We start from the raw sequence: 17,293 nt of genomic DNA, 5'->3' as shown, positions 1-17,293 counted from the left end.
ACAAGGTAAGACAGCAGCCAATCACTGCCACAAAAGCCCAGCCCATCAAGATGCAGCAAAACCTTCCCCAATAACATTGCACCAGCAGGAAATATCTGCCAAAAAATCACCTGCCAGCCTCTGCTCAAAGCCTAGGAGAATAAGACTAATATTAGAATAATATGATCGTCATCAAAGGGCGGCCAAAAGTGATGCCAATCAGCTTTCAAAACTACCCCCTGCACATTTATGCTTTGAGTAGCCCTATGCTCCATCTGATATGATGGATGTTGCGAAGAAAAGCATGATGGGAGTTGTAGTCCAAAATATCTGGAGGGCGCCAGGTTGGCGGATAGGCTCCTTTTGCCCTACCCAAGACCAGCAGGCAGAGAAGACAATAGGGATTGCTCCAAAGCTGGGATAGCTCAGCTGGTAGAGCATGAGACTCTTAATCTCAGGGTTGTGGATTTGAGTCGGGGAAGATATTCCTGCATTGCAGGGGGATGGGACTGGATGACCCCTGGGGGACCCACCCAACTTTACAATGCTGTGAAAACAGGGTGTCTTGACTTTACCTTTCACCGACTGCAAGGTATCCAGCGCAGGGACAGCCTCGTGGTAGATGAAGTCGTTGTCCTTTTTGGCAGAGTTGTACCTGCAGAACAACAACAGGCTTGAAAGGCGTTGCTGAGGGGAGGGGGGGCTATTTGGGGGTAGATGCCCAGGAAGAAGTATCACATCTCTTTGTTCCAAGAAAGCAACCGATATCAAAATTGTACATTTTCAAAAGGGTTGTGTTTAGGGACGCCCCACACCCAAAACCAAAGAAACTACAGCTACAGACAGCGGGACATTGGGGGGGGGGGGCTCCAGGAATGTGAGGAATGCTAAAAGCCAAACTTGGAAAGAGGGAATGCTCTGGTCAGTAATTCCTTCCTTCCCAAACCCAAAGTGAAACTTGCAAACCTGTGTGCATTTCTTTCTTTTTCAACTGAAACTTTCCCAACATGGAATACGATAAAAAAGAATAAAAATGGAAAAAAGCAAATACAGGAAAAAAGAGGAAGAAAATAACGCAAAGCCCTCTATCAGAGGGAGATCTTAACCCTTGTCTCGCATAAAAAGGGGGCGGACCCTCCCAGCTCTCACCTGGGAGCATCTCTTTCTTCTCCCATGCGTGCGTTTCTTGAATTCATTACTCTGTGTAGAGTAACTTAGGAATCCAAACACATGGTGTGTAAAAAAAAAAATCTAGGGTTTTCTAGTCCTCATGGTTTCACAGAATCACAATACGGGGGGGGGGGGGGATGCCTGGAAGAGCAGAGATGAGCAAAGCAATCAGACCCTTCAACATTTGACTTCTGACTGGCAGTGGCTCTCCCGATTTCCAGACAGGAGTGCGCTCTCTCTCTCTCTCTCTCTCTCTCTCTCTCTCTCTCTCTCTCTCTCTCTCTCTCTCTCTCTCTCTGTACCAGGCAGATTAGGGAAGGGAACTGGTGTGACGTGGGCCCAGGAAGTTAACGGGCAGCAGCGACTCACTTTCCTCCAATGACATCCATGGTGAACCTCAGGGCTTCCTGCACCGTTTCCGGCTGACCCTGCAAGAAGAAATGTCAGGTTCAAAGCATATCCATAATAACTGGGTGGTCCACAGGCAGAGATTGGGGGGGGGGGCGGCAGGGTAAGGGTACACCAACAATTCCCAAAGTAGGCAGTAGCAGCCACTGGGGGGATTCTCTAGGGGGAAGCTAAGAGGCAATGGGGGCAATGGGGAGGGGGTGCAGCCATCGACAGACCTCTCCTCCATCAATTGGTCCAACCCTCTTTTAAATCAATCCAAGTTGGGGGCCATCACTGCCTCCTGCGGGAGGGAGTTCCACAGTTTAACTAAGTAACTTTTAAAGCCACTTTTGGGGGGGGGGGGTAGGAAGAAAGGTGTACCTTGGCTAGTTTGATGGCTTCATTGAGCTTGTCCAGAGCACTCTGGAAGTAGATGACCTGCAAAGGGGGCAGAGATTCAGTCAACCAAAGTCCATTGTCAAACTGGCTTTGCTTTCTATTAAAAATATGAAAACTGAGCCTCTCTCTCACACACGTTATAAGAATGTTAAGGTCTCAAATATAGAATATTCATAAATGCACAACAGATCTAAATATATGAACCGCATGTCTGAAATAGTATGGGAGAGCAATCCTGAAGCCATTTTGACTCTCCCAATGACCTCAAATATTCCTCTGCAGTGAGGGTGGCAAATGGGGAAACCCTTCCCATTGTCTTTTTGCTTGCAAATCCTGTCTTAAGGACGTATTTGTGTATGAATAGGGTGAGCCTGTGATCTGGACTCAGGATTAAAGTATTAAAGTAAAGGTAAAGGGACCCCTGACCATTAGGTCCAGTCGAGGACGACTCTGGGGTTGCGTGCTCATCTCGCATTATTGGCCGATGGACCCGGTGTACAGCTTCCAGGACATGTGGCCAGCATGACAAAGCCGCTTCTGGCGAACCAGAGTAGCACACGGAAACACCGTTTACCTTCCCGCTGTAGCGGTTCCTATTTATCTACTTGCACTTTGATGTGCTTTCTAACTGCTAGGTTAGCAGGAGCTGGGACCGAGCAACGGGAGCTCACCCCGTCACAGGGATTCAAACTGCCAACCTTCTGATCAGCAAGCCCTAGGCTCAGTGGTTTAACCCACAGAGCCACCTGGGTCCCTATTAAAGTATTAACGATCACAAAAGAATGGCTAGACTGCCCAGGTAATGCAATCAGTGACCATTATCAGGATTTCTACGGGAGACTGCCTCCCTTCTGTGATGTGTGTATGATGTTTCACGGGGGTGGTCTTGGGCACAGGGTGGGCAATTTCAAAGGTCTATATAAGGGCTTGCGCACCATTGTTCGGGGTTCTCCTCCCTACCTGCGTGGGGTGAGTGGGGACCCTGTTGCAACAGTTCCTTGAATAAAGATAAGGCTTACTAGCTGCTTTGCTTCTCAATATACTCTGGTTGGCTCTGTTACTTTCTCCTACCAACAGGGAACCCACTTCTGGAATACCCCATAATGCAGTTTTTCTTATACTAGCAGGTTTTCCACCTCGCCTGCCATGTGTCAGGACTAGGGCCTTAGGGAGTCATAGATGTGGCGAGGGAACAGAAGAAGCCCCTTCCGGACTCATCCTCGCAAGGGCTTCAAAGGGAGGTCTGCGCCCAGAAGAGAAGGTTGGGCTTCCTCGCTCTCCCCTGGGCCTCCTCCCCTTGGCTCCTGGAGCCCATCTACCCCCATCTCCCAAACAGGAGCTGCCTTCAGTTATTGTAACATCAACAACACAAGGACAACGCTGAAGGTGTCGCTGTTTGGGGAAAGCGACCCTCTCACAGCTGTGGTCCATTAGAAGCCTGTATTACAAGGTTCAGCACCACGGACAGCGCAAAAACCTGCCCTAGCCTCTCCACTCCACATCTACAGGTGAAGCTCAGAAAATTAGAATATCGTCGAAAAGTGCATTTATTTCAGCAAAAACAACTTAAAAGGTGAAACCAATATATGGGATAGATGCATGACATGCAAAGCAAGATATGTCAAGCCTTTATTTGTTGTAATTGCAATTATTTGTTGTTAGGCGGGTCAATTATAAACGGAATGTAATTAATGAAATGTAATAGCGATGTTTATTTTTGTATTATTGTAACTATTTGTTTTATTACTGTGTAATTTCCAAAAGAAAGCATTTGTAAAAATTAAAATAAAAAAGGTAAGTTGCATTACTGAAATAAATGCATTTTTCGACGATATTCTAATTCGACGATATTCTAATTGAGTAGGAATCTCCTTCCTCGTAATTTGAAACTGCTGGTTCCGGTCCCACCCTCTGAAGCAGCAGGAAACAAGCTTGCTCCATCGTCCACATGACAGGTATTTGAAGATGGCTAACGTATCTTTTCACCTCGGCAAGCAGTCTGAGTTCCCCACCCACCCCAGAACTCTGGAAGCAAATAGGCTTACCCTTTCCCCGTACTTCTGCTGCTCCTCCGCCTGCTTACCCATGTGCAACTGCAAGGAAAACAGAGAAGAATCACAGTTGTAGCAGCCTGCCAAACATAGTACCCCTGGCTTGATCCTAAAGAGCTGGGGGCAGCAACTCACAATCTGGAATCACCTCCATTCGTCCCACAAACCCTTATATCCCTTGCACAGGAAGCTGAAATCAAAAGCTCAACCCACATGCAAAACCCCATAGACAGAAGGAGCCCGGGGGAACAGACAGACAAGTTCTTCCCATAAAGCCTCGTTGAGATAACAGAGCCAATAACAGCCTTCAGGTTCCAACACAAACCAAAGGATGAAGGCTGAGGAGGTCATGTTGGGTGAAGCCCAGCTCACCGGAGAGGGGTCCGCCCGTGATACTCACATGGGCCACAGCAGCGAAATAGTAGATCTTCATCTGCACCAGCTTCTTCCAGTCCTTCTGAATCTTCCCCAGCAGGGAAGCTGTTTCAGAGTTCTCCAAAGCTCGACACGCTTCTTTGTAGTAATCCACCACCTTGGGAAGGGAATTTGGGAGGGTAGGAAAGGTTCTGAGTTATTGCTGCTTTAGACGCTGGTGAGTACTGTGTCCAGTTCTGGGCACCACAGATCAAGAAGGATACTGACAAGCTGGAACGTGTCCAGAGGAGGGCAACCAAAATGGTCAAAGGCCTGGAAACGATGCCTTATAAGGAACGGCTTAGGGAGCTGGGTATATTTAGCCTGGAGAAGAGAAGGTTAAGGGGTGATATGATAGCCATGTTCAAATATATGAAAGGATGTCATAGAGAGGAGGGAGAAAGGCTGTTTTCTGCTGCTCCAGAGAAGCGGACATGGAGCAATGGATTCAAGCTACAAGAAATAAGCTTCCACCTCAACATTAGGAAGAACTTCCTGACAGTAAGAGCTGTTCGGCAGTGGAATTTGCTGCCAAGGAGTGTAGTGGAGTCTCCTCCTTTGGAGGTCTTTAAGCAGAGGCTCGACAGGCATATGTCAAGAATGCTTTGGTGGTGTTTCCTGCTCGGCAGGGGGTTGGACTGGATGGCCCTTGTGGGCTCTTCCAACTCTATGATTCTATGAGTTTCCCCACAGCTCCAGAGGGCAGGAGCCGGACCAACGGATGCATATCACAAGAAAGGAGAACCCAACTGAACATTTGGAAGAACTTTCTAAAGGTAAAGTGGACTCTCCTTCATCGGAGGCTTTTATGCAGAAGTTGGATGGCCGTCTGTCGGGGATTCTTGAGTTGTGATTCCTGCATTGCAGGGGGTTGGACTAGATGGCCCTTGGGAATCTCTTCTGACTCTACAGCTCCATCGGGAATGGCATGTGGGACAGCCCTGTCAAGCAAACCTAACTGCACAGCAAAACATCCACCTGGCTCTCACCTGCCCCAGGCTCAGGGGGAGGCCACTTTTAAGGCACTGGTCACCCAAGTTCAAGGCTCCCCAAACTGCTCACCTGGGCACTGATCCTGGCCACAAGGAAGCTCTTCCGGTTGTCCAGCATTGATTTCTCCAGAAGGCACTCCTGGGCTTGGCCCTTTAGACATGCAGGCGACAAAGAAATAAATACAAGATGCTCTCAATTACAGGGTTCCAGGTGACCTCTCAAGAGAGCAGTCCACTGCACCTACGGTCGCATGAGCGGAGATTACCTCTAGGAATCCCATTTTAAAACCGCCCAGCCCATTTACAACAATGCGTCGTTCTGCCCTGCCCTCTGCTTTGGAAATCCATGGAGGAGAGAGCTGTCAATGGCCACTAGCCACGATGGCTCAGCTCTACCCTCCACAGTTGGAGGCAGAAAGCGCTTCTGGGTACCAGTTAGTGGAAGCCACAGGAGGGGAGGAAGAGGATCTTGTGTTCGAATCCTGTTTGCTGGTTTCCTATTAGGGCTTCTGGTTGGCCACTGCAAGTGGACTTCTTGGCCCTTTGGCTGGTCCAGCCAGGCTCTCTCCTCCTGTTCTCAGCACCTCTGCCAAGGGGCAGACCAGGCCAGAGGAACCTCCCCTCACCCCACCCCCAGCTCTTACCAGCATGAGGTTGATATTGAGGTTAAGGATCTGATGGCTCATGTCTACGCTGTAGGAATGAGGGAAGTGGTCCCGGAGGTAAGCAAAGGCCCCCGCTGCACATTGGAAATGGGTGCAGGAAACCTTCATGCCCTGCAAGACAGAATGGGGATTTGGGGGGGGGAGGGGAGAGAGTTGCACTTTCAACAATCCCAGCTAGAAGACCCCCAAGGAAGATCAACCCAAACGCACACAGACTGGATTTATTTCTCTCCCTCAAATTTTTTTTATACTGTTTCCTTGTAGAAAACTCAAAGCGGTTTACAAAAAAGGTGAAACAATAAATGATCGACAATAATATAAGAGTTTTGAAAAGTTAAAATTGCACTACACTAAAAAAGATTAAAACTCGGATAAATCTTCTAAACTTCTGTTTGGACCCCTGATCATTAGGTCCAGTCATGACCGACTCTGGGGTTGCGGCGCTCATCTCGCTCTATTGGCCGAGGGAGCCGGCGTACAGCTTCCAGGTCATGTGGCCAGCATGACAAAGCCGCTTCTGGCGAACCAGAGCAGTGCACGGAAACGCCGTTTACCTTCCCGCCAGAGCGGTACCTATTTATCTACTTGCACTTTGAGGTGCTTTCGAACTGCTAGGTTGGCGGGAGCTGGGACCAAACAACAGGAGCTCACCCCGTCGTGGGGATTCAAACTGCCAACCTTCTGATTGGCGAGCCCTAAGCTCAGTGGTTTAACCTACTGCGCCACCTACGCCCCGTCAAACTTTTGGGTAGGCTTGTCTAAACAAAAATGCTTCTGGCGAGTCCCAAAAGGAGGGCAGTGATATCAATAGTTGGGGAGTTCCAAAGCGGATGCCACGCAGAAATATCTCCAGCTAGGAGACCCCTCAGGAAGATTAATTAACCTGAGTCCAAGCAAGGAAGCAACATTGTTCCAGCCTGAATGAGAGAGACTCTCTGAATGAGAGAGAGCAGAACCTGGCCTAAGCCGTGCCCTGAACCCTACTCCTCCACCTCGCGAGAGCGACCAAGCCAAGGGCAACCCCCGAGGGATCTTGAGAAAACTCCCGATTCTGCTGCCTGCCTCGAACTGCAGAAGCAACAGCAGAGGGAGACCACCATACATGGCTGTTAGGCTGTGCGGACTTGCTCCAGGATGATCAAGAGCAGGCATCCCCAAACTGCGGCCCTCCAGATGTTTTGGCCTACAACTCCCATGATCCCTAGCTAACAGAACCAGTGGTTGGGGAAGATGGGAATCGTAGCCCAAAACATCTGGAGGGCTGAAGTTTGGGGATGCCTGATCAAGACACACAGAGGGACCCAAAAGACAAGTGGTGGGATTGAATGTGCTGTAGTGGTTAGTGTGTTGGATCAGAAAGCTGGGAGAGACCAGGCTTCAAATCCCCTACTTGGCCATGAAGCTCACTGAATGACAGGAGGGGTGGGGGGAAAGCAGTCCCTGCTTCTTGACCTCACCTACCCCACAGGGTTGTTCTGAGGATAAAATGGGAAGAAAGGTGAGATATACATAAATAAGCAAATAAGTGCACTGCCACATGCAGCGGGCTCATAGGAAGCAACCCTGACGACGATGGTGAGAAATTTAACTAAGCTCTTTAAAAGACTGGGTTTTTTTAAAGCCCCAAAAGACTAATCGGAGGTGCCTTTGATGCTATTAACCTGGTGAGGGGGGGAGGAACTGAAAGCCCCAAGCCTTACCTCCTCAGATACCCTTTTGTCCATAGCTCCGAGCATGGAATGCAATGCGCCTGGGGGAGGAGAGAGGGAAAGGGTGAGTGGCGGCATCGTCCAATAGGCAGTGGCTCCCTATTCGGTCTTCGCCTGTCTACTACTACGGAGAGCATTTTATTACTCATTTGCACAGCCGAAGCCACAACATAGCAAGATACATCAAACAGAATAAAAACACTTTGCCCAGTTAACACGATTACTGAAACTAAGCATTCTGCCAAATAAAAAACTGTTTCCCTGAAGAATTTAACTCATCGTCCCCATAAATGTTCCTCCTCAAAACTGTGGACCTAAAGACGAAGCAGGCCATCTTTCCAGAAATGTCAGGGGGCCTGTCCCCCAATAGAAATTGACCAAGTACCCAACCGCTCTGTCGTTTGAGAGATTTAAATTTCAAGTCCTTGTAGACTGGGTGAAGGAGCTGGGAATAAAGGTAAAGGTAAAGGGACCCCTGACCATTAGGTCCAGTCGTGACCGACTCTGGGGTTGCGCGCTCATCTCGCATTATTGGCCGAGGGAGCCGGCGTATAGCTTCCAGGTCATGTGGCCAGCATGACAAAGCCGCTTCTGGCAAACCAGAGCAGCACATGGAAACGCCGTTTGCCTTCCCGCTGTAGCGGTTCCTATTTATCTACTTGCATTTTGACGTGCTTTCGAACTGCTAGGTTGGCAGGAGCTGGGACCAAGCAACGGGAGCTCACCCCGTCACAGGGATTCGAACCGCCGACCTTCTGATCAGCAAGCCCTAGGCTCAGTGGTTTAACCACAGCGCCACCTGGGTCCCTAAACCAATAAGACACACCTTTTCAGAACAGACTCCTTGGCCAATCTTCCCCTCCTGGCAGACATGCCAAGAGGCAGCTGCTTCTTGTACCCCCCTCCCTCGCACCAGGGAATTCCCACTGCAGGGGATGAGCGAGCTGACATGCCCACGATCGGCTGCAGCCAGGAAGAACAGGGTCTCAGTTGTCTCCCAAGCTACACAAAAAACTCAGACCTTTCCCAGAGAGCACATGGCAAGGCCAGAAGAGCACACGGGTGCCCAGCAGTGGCTGCTTCTAAATATTTTGGTGCCTCTCCCCACCCCATTAGATGAGAGTCTCAAAGGATTGCCCTTTACATTTCTAATCTGCTCAGTCCTGGAAGGTTCAGTGCAGTCAACAAGACAAAAAAAAAGTGAAGATACTCACTGAAGCAGCATTTGCCAACCTTGTGCCCTCCAGATCTTATGGACCACGACTTCCAAGGATGGCTGGGGCTGAGGGGAGCTGCAGTCTGAAACGTTTGGAAGGCACCAGGTTGGCAAAGGCTGCTTTGAAGTCTTATTGGTTGCAGACAAACCAGCGCAAAGCAGCCAATCTTCCAGGAAGCAATGCAACACGGACCCTCAGAGCAGGATTCTCAGGCAGAAGGAAAGCAGTGGTGCATCTGTGGGTTCTGAAGGTCATGTTTTTTAGCCTGCACTACTCTTCACCCTAAGGGATGCGGGTGGCGCTGTGGGTTAAACCACAGAGCCTAGGGCTTGCCGATCAGAAGGACGGCGGTTCAAATCCCCGCGACGGGGTGAGCTCCCGTTGCTCGGTCCCAGCTCCTGCCCACCTAGCAGTTCAGAAGCATGTCAAAGTGCAAGTAGATAAATAGGTACAGCTCCGGCAGGAAGGTAAACGGCATTTCCGTGTGCTGCTCTGGTTCGCCAAAAGCGGCTTAGTCATGCTGGCCACATGACCCGGAAAAACTGTCTGCGGACAAACGCCGGCTCCCTCGGCCAGTAAAGCGAGATGAGCGCCGCAACCCCAGAGTCGCCCGCGACTGGACCTAACAGGGTCAGGGGTCCCTTTACTTTCACCTTACTCTTCACTCAGGTGAGGATTTTGTGTGAGGTGAGGAATGTCAGAATTGCACAGAAATCCAAAGCAAATCTGAAAAGATTGAGCTGGGACAAGAAAAACAGAGCAACATCCACCCTCCCCCCCCCAATAAAAATCCTTATCTTTTAACTTGCCTCACTTTCCCAGATGGCATACTCATCCCGGTATCCAATATATAAAACATATTTTGGGTGGGAGCAATACTTTATTCATGTCATGCTGGCACTACTTAGAAATGCATTTGCAGCTTTGCGTCCTCCGCATATCTAATGGGAAGATTCAAGAACGTCCCTGTGTACCAAAGACTCTGGATCTGTGAGTCGGGAGACGTGGAGGACATTCAACACTATTTCTTACGATGCCCTTTATATACATCCCCTAGACAAAAATCCCTCGGTTGCATCCTTTGCTCTCTCTTCAACCGACCTCCCCTTGAGCAAATCTCCATTTTGCTGGCTGGCAAGAATGTATTTATTACTGCACAGGTTGCAAAATTTGCCTTGGCTGCAAGTAAGTTGAGAGCTAGGCACCAAGGCAAGTATCATAAGGGGGAGTGTGAGATGTGGAGAGCTTAACTTATGCAGGTGCGATTCTAGAATTTCTGTATGTTTGCTTTGCTGTTGCTGCTCTTCAGTTTTAAATCAGTTCTTTGTATCCTACACATTGTGACCAATTGTAATGGCTTATATTAGAGCTTTTAGTAATAAAGATTTCATTCATTCATTCAACTTGCCTCAACAACCAAAGATTGTGGTCATCACCACATTACCCCTGATTTCAGTGCTTCCAAAGCTTAGCACACGGTCAGAAATGAGCCCATCTTTCATTTGGAGCTGGGACAGGTTGTCGCCTGGATAAAATATTTCCTGACCACTGGCAAATGGTCTTTTGAGAAACACAGAAGCACGCACCATTCTGAGCTATGGTAAGCCACGCTCTGCAGCCCGATACAAGCTGTTCTCTGGCCTGCACAAATCATGTCAATTAAACACAGAGCGTTCCCCTCCAACCACTGGAAATGCCCTTAAAAGTTCTCAGCTTCCACCCTACTCCGCTCACACATTTTGAACCAGTCTCTGCAGACAAAAGGACACAGCACTGAACTGCACTTCCCGTGCTAGTTACACAAAACCCATAGCTGCCAAGTCTCCCGTATTCCCCGGGAAACCCCCGTTTTTCCAGCTGTCCCCAGCCGAAAAAGCAGATTTTTTTGTTTTCCCCCAGTTTATTCTGGCGTGGCGGCCATTTTGGAACTGGGTGGAGCATGCTCAGAAGCGACTTTTGATGCTGCTTTGCCCAGTTCCAAAATGGCTGCAGCGTGACGTCTGGTGCGGCGGCCATTTTGGAACATGGCAGAGCAGCATCAAAAGTAGCTTCTGAGCACGCTCCGCCCAGTTCCAAAATGGCGGCAACGCTACTTCCGGCCTGCTACTTCCGGTCCAGTCCCTTATTTCTCAGGCCGGAACTTGGCAGCTATGAAAACCTAGCACAGATGTTGCAGCATGGGAGGTCGGCATGCTCCAGAGGTTGAGTGCTCCTAAGAGAAAAGTGCAGCCAAGCACCTGCACATCCACTTACCAAAGGGTAAGTGCGCTTTCCAGCCCTCCGGCAAGGGAGACACCCCAACACCCTCCCACTTTCGCTGCCATTAGGAGAGCAATTCGGAGCAACCTTTGCCTTTCTCCCAAGCCCTCCCCACGTGCCAAAGGACTTGGGGAATGACAAGGGAAGCCAGAGGCAGTGACAAAACGAGGCTCACTGGTAGCTGCTGCCTCCAGCCTCTCTTTGAGAGTAGTTCCGTTAAGCAGCCGTCGCTAGCCCTGTGCTGGCTGGGGCTCATGGGTGTCGTAGTCCAAAACATCTGGAAGGCACTTGCTTGGGGGAAGGCTGAGGCAGACAACGCAGGGGCAGCCTGGACTCACGGATGCAAAGGCAAGACATGGTTGTCGCCACATCAGCCAAGAAAGACTTGCTGATTATTTGCCAGCAAAACATCCTTGGCTGCTGCCGTCAATATACTTTTTGTTGGAATGATCCTTTATCGTTCCCCCCGAAGCCCCTTTCGCCTCCTGGAAACAGAGATGCAGCCGCAAGTCCAGCTGGCCGAACGGTCCTTACCCAGATTATACAGGATGCAGGCCTGCTCGTATTTGATGTCCTCGTGCGTAACCGACTTGCCGGAGAAGATCTCAGTCCTGCAAACAGAGGGGGCCATTATGGGGGTTGAGCGCAACGTGTCCTAATGCATGGGCCTTTTCCCAGCAAAGTGCCCAGTTGGGGCACTGAACAGACACCCAGAGGCCCAGCCCAACAAAACACCCTCCCCTTCTGTGGTTTCCAGAAACTGGCATTGAGGAGCATTCCTATTATTATAACCATGGAGATGGGGCCTAAGCAGCAAGCCTTCCTGGTCCTCCATTTCTGGTATTGCTTCATTACTCTGCACCCTCCCCCCTCCTTTGTGGCCCCCTTCCAAAAGAAAAAGAAATACCCAGTGGAGAGAATGTGCTACATTTCAGGGAGCGCCCAAGTTGTAGAGCGGTGTTTCTCAAACCTGGGTCTCCGGCTGTTGTTGTGGACTACAACTCCCATAATTCCTGGCTAGCAGGACCAGTGGTCAGGGAAGATGGGAGTTGTATTATAATAATTATAATTATAATTATAATTATAATTATAATTATAATTATAATAATTAATAATAATATATTATTTATATCCCGTCCATCTGGCTGAGTTTCCCCAGCCACTCTGGGCAGCTTCCAACAGAACATTAAAATGCAATAATCTATTAAACATTAAAAGCTTCCCTAAACAGGGCTGCCTTCAGATGTCTACCGAGAAGGCCCTCTCCCTGGTTCCCTGTAACTTGGCTTCTCGCAGTGAGGGAACCGGCAGAAGGCCCTTGGCACTGGACCTCAGTGTCCGAACAGAACGATGGGGGTGGAGACGCTCCTTCAGGTCTACTGGACCGAGGCCGTTTAGGGCTTTAAAGGTCAGCACCAACACTTTGAATTGTGCTCGGAAATGTACTGTAGTCCAACAAAAGCTGGAGACCCAGGTTTGAGAGACACTGTGGTAGAGGGTCCCCTCCGCGGTCCATGTGCAGAGCGGGAGAAGCCCCAGCCCCACATGTTCCAGTTTGGTGTAACCTCAAAGCCAGCTCCGCTGAGTGGCAAGGCTCGGCTTCCCCCTGCAGCTGGCTTACCAGGTAATGGGGACGGCTGCTTCATGCTCCGCCCCCATCGGGATGCGGCTCTGCAGGTAGTGCAGCTGCCCAAAGTACTTGCGCAGGATGCTGCAGCCTTCGAAGTCCCTGGGCACGTTCACGGCATTCTGGGAGGGGAGAGAAAAGGGGCAGGAGTCAGGTTGAGGGCTCTGGGCAGCAGGCTGTGCTGAGGTCACAAGGTAACTGCCGATAGTGACCACTATCCCTTCGGGAAGCATGATCACATTTCAAAAATAAAAACTACACACACACACAGTGCAAAGCCCCGCCTGAGAAGCACAACCCTTATGGGAAAGTCCTATTGTATGAGCACCCCAGTGGCTAAAAATTCCCATGATAAATGCCTCCAAACTGAGCTCACCTCACGGCAGCTTCGGGGGCCAGAAAGCTTTGACTCATGCATTGCAGGAGACTGGGCTAAATAACAGCAACAATAATGTAGTATTATTATACAGTAAGTATATAAGGGGACCCAGGTGGCGCTGTGGTTAAACCACAGAGCCTAGGGCTTGCTGATCAGAAGGTTGGCGGTTCGAATCCCCGCGACGGAGTGAGCTCCCGTTGCTCGGTCCCAGCTCCTGCCAACCTAGCAGTTCGAAAGCATGTCAAAATGCAAGTAGATAAATAGGAACCGCTACAGCGGGAAGGTAAACGGCGTTTCCGTGTGCTGCTCTGGTTTGCCAGAAGCGGCTTTGTCATGCTGGCCACATGACCCAGAAGCTGTACGTCGGCTCCCTCGGCCAATAATGCGAGATGAGCGCGCAACCCCAGAGTCGGTCACGACTGGACCTAATGGTCAGGGGTCCCTTTACCTTTAAGTATATAAAATATAATAATGTAATATTATTAACTCTGCCTAGAATAATAATTAAAACAGGGTGAGCTCCCGTTGTTTGGTCCCAGCTCCTGCCAACCTAGCACTTCGAAAGCACGAAATGCAAGTAGATAAATAGGTACTGCTCTGGCGGGAAGGTAAACGGTGTTTCCGCGTGCTGCTCTGGTTTCACCAGAAGCGGCTTAGTCATGCTGGCCACATGACCCGGAAACTGTCTGCGGACAAACGCCGGCTCCCTTGGCCAGTAAAGCGAGATGAGCGCTGCAACCCCAGAGTCGTCCGCGACTGGACCTAATGGTCAGGGGTCCCTTTACCTTATTAACAGCGCCAGTCGTGCTGGCCACATGACCCGGAAAAACTGTCTGCGGACAAACGTCGCCTCCCTCGGCCAGTAAACCGAGATGAGCGCAGCAATCCCAGAGTCGTTTGCAACTGGACTTAACTGTCAGGGGTCCTTTACCTTTATAATAATAATAATTTTATTCTTTGTACTGTGCCCATCTGACTGAGCTGCCCCAGCCCCTCTGGGTGGCTTCCAATGTAATAAAAACTCAGCAAACATCAAACTTTTAAAAACGTCCCTAAACAGGGGTGCCTTCAGATGTCTTCTGAAAGTCATATAGTTATTTATCTCTTTGACATCTGACGGAAGGCCGTTCCACAGGGAGGGCGCCACTACCAAGAAGGCCCTCAGCCTGGGTCCCTGTAACCTCACTTCTCACAGGAAGGGAACTGCCACAAGGCCCTTGGAGCTGGACCTCAGTCAACGATGGGGTTGGAGACACTCCTACAGGTCTACTGGGCCGAGGCCGTTTAGGGCTTGAAAGGTCAGCACCAAGACTTTGAACTGTGCTTGGAAATATACTGGGAGCTCATGAGGTCCTTCATGAAAGTTCCGGAGGATAGCAACATGAGAACGGGGCCTTTTCTGTGGTGGCTCCCTGCTTGTGGAACGCATTCCCCAGGGAGTTTCCCCTGGCACCATTACATATGTCTAGGCACTAAGGAAAAACATGTCTTTTTCTCCAGGCCTTCAGCTTTTCACTATCTGTGGCCTCCTTGAGAGGGTGGGATGTTCCAATCCAGCCTTTTAAAAACAAGACTGCCTTTTGGAGTTTTCTTTGTCCTGTGGGGTTTGTGTTTGTTTGTTTGTTTGTTTGTTGTGAGTTGTTCTGTGTTACCTTGGTAAAAAAAGTGACTAATAAAGTCAATAAACAGCAATAACTCAGAAGAAAAGTGGCATGTAAGTATTTTAAAAGAAATGAAGATTTTAAAGCAAGACTGCCTCCCCGATCCGCTTCTCTCTGCCTCAGTTTCCCCTCTTGCGGACTCCATCCTGAAGGTGCTGGTGGGCAGCACGGCATCATGCGGACCAGGTAAACCCGCTTTACCATCCCCGATAGGAGGAGGAGGGTTGGAGGAGAACCACAGGTGTCCTCACCTGCCGGAGCTGCTCCAGCTTCTTCAACTCTTCATTGTAGTTCTCTGGATTTTCACCGTAGTTCTTCAGGACAAACTAGCATATGGGGGAGGGAAGGAAAGGCCTTCATTTATTCACTGAATATATAGTATAGTAAACCTCTCTAAGCCGTTTATATAAAATTAATACCAACAACATTCAATAAAAATTTCTAAAGCAAAACAAGATGAAAGCAAGATTAAGGAACACAATACAACTGCATATTGGAAACGTAGCCAAGTAGTATACAAAGCAAACACTGGCATTTGAAGATCGGAGTACAGGAAATATCTGGGTAAGTCTGAGAGGTGTTTCAAGCTCCCAAGGCCACCTGAAGCAGAGGGTACTGAAGCACCCAAGGGTGGTGAGGGTATTCCAGAGGTGCCATCACCAAGAAGGCCCCGCCTCCCCTTTATCACCAGGCGACACTCTCCTGAACCCAGGCCTGGAGCACCTCAAGATAATCAACTGCATTCAAGATAGGGCTACCATATGTCTGGAATTTGCCAGACATAGCAGTAATTCGGCCGCCGTAAACCGCGTCCGGGTGGGAAATCGCTGAAATGTCCAGGAAAATCCAGACGTATGGTAATCTAGACGTATGGTAGATTTTGGCGCATTTCCTTTAAAATAGGGCAAAAGTTCCTCTCTCTTTTTGGAGATTTTGCTCAATAACTTTGGCCTCCCCCCAAAAAAAAGTTCAACAGCTTTTGTGTCCTGATTTTAAATATGACAACCGTAGTTCAAGAGTGTCTGCAGCTGACCTGCCAATATCCTCTCAATCACTTTGCTGAAAAGGCGTCTCGGACACTGATGGTAGTTGACATACAAAGTGGTGGCCTGCCTGACCCCCAACTGGAAGAGAGTTCCACAGAATGAGACCCACAATGCAGAACACAGCATGGCTCCTGGGGGATATGAGCCAAAACAATGAGCAAGTCTTCAGTCTATCTTTTCTCACGGAAATCCAACAGAAGAGAGCCCTCGGTCCCCACTGATAACTAGCTTCCCTCCACAGAAAGCCACTGTGATGTGGTGGTTAGAGCGTCGGGCTAGGGACTGGGAGACCAGGGTTCAAATCCCCATGTGAAGCTCACTGGGTGTGACCTTGGGCAGTCACTCATTCTCAGCCTAGCCTACCTCGCAGGGATAAACTGAGACAGGCGGGGAGAAATATGTGTGCCACTTAGAGCTCCCTGGAGGAAAAGTGAGACATGAGTCAGCAGTGTGATGCAGCAGCTAAAAAAGCCAATGCAATTCTGGGCTGAATCAATAGGAGTATAGCATCTGGATCAAGGGAAGTAATAGTACCACTGTATTCTGCTCTGGTCAGACCTCACCTGGAGTACTGTGTCCAGTTCTGGGCACCACAGTTCAAGAAGGATACTGACAAGCTGGAACGTGTCCAGAAGAGGGCAACCAAAATAGTCAAAGGCCTGGAAACGATGCCTTATGAGGAACGGCTTAGGGAGCTGGGTATGTTTAGCCTGGAGAAGAGAAGGTTAAGGGGTGATATGATAGCCATGTTCAAATATATGAAAGGATGTCATATGGAGGAGGGAGAAAGGTTGTTTTCTGCTGCTCCAGAGAAGCGGACACGGAGCAATGGATTCAAACTTCAAGAAAGAAGATTCCACCTAAACATTAGGAAGAACTTCCTGACAGTAAGAGCTGTTCGGCAGTGGAATTTGCTGCCAAGGAGTGTGATGGAGTCTCCTTCTTTGGAGGTCTTTAAGCAGAGGCTTGACAGCCATATGTCAGGAATGTTTTGATGGCGTTTCCTGCTTGGCAGGGGGTTGGACTGGATGGCCCTTGTGGTCTCTTCCAACTCTATGATTCTATGTAAAATGAATAAAATCCATTCTACGGCTCTTGTCCTCATACCCATTTACCGTCCTCACAGCTTCCCAGAGACCGTTCCCTGCTCTGTCAACATCAGATTCCAACAGGTCAGGCCAGAAAAGGCACATTCTTTGCTCACGGAAACAGGTGTCCAGAAAAGAGGCCTCGTCGTGTTGGAAAGAAAATGGCCAACTCAGACTTCCAGGGAAGCTGCCTGCCTTATGCAGGACCTTTGATTTGCAATGAACTTTATCCTGACCGCCACTGAGC

At 49.4% G+C, this 17,293-nt stretch overlaps 1 protein-coding gene across 1 annotated transcript in view; it reads right to left on the bottom strand.

Annotated features, from left to right (window-relative positions):
* Positions 1–17,293, bottom strand: part of PTPN23 (protein tyrosine phosphatase non-receptor type 23) — a 50,729-nt gene that overhangs the window by 26,900 nt on the left and 6,536 nt on the right. The window contains exons 2-12 of the mRNA XM_035129804.3: positions 15,164–15,238; positions 12,867–12,994; positions 11,780–11,856; positions 7,761–7,810; positions 6,040–6,171; positions 5,466–5,546; positions 4,390–4,521; positions 3,984–4,031; positions 1,921–1,977; positions 1,519–1,577; positions 555–634 (exon numbers count right to left, since the gene is read on the bottom strand). Coding sequence (XP_034985695.2) covers positions 555–634; positions 1,519–1,577; positions 1,921–1,977; positions 3,984–4,031; positions 4,390–4,521; positions 5,466–5,546; positions 6,040–6,171; positions 7,761–7,810; positions 11,780–11,856; positions 12,867–12,994; positions 15,164–15,238 — 919 coding nt within the window. The remainder of the gene's footprint in view (positions 1–554; positions 635–1,518; positions 1,578–1,920; positions 1,978–3,983; positions 4,032–4,389; positions 4,522–5,465; positions 5,547–6,039; positions 6,172–7,760; positions 7,811–11,779; positions 11,857–12,866; positions 12,995–15,163; positions 15,239–17,293) is intronic.

The sequence above is a fragment of the Zootoca vivipara genome, chromosome 11 (genome assembly GCF_965207765.1).
Source record: "Zootoca vivipara chromosome 11, rZooViv2.hap1.1, whole genome shotgun sequence".
Lineage (NCBI taxonomy): Eukaryota > Metazoa > Chordata > Lepidosauria > Squamata > Lacertidae > Zootoca > Zootoca vivipara.
This window is presented reverse-complemented; position numbering and strand designations above follow the sequence as displayed.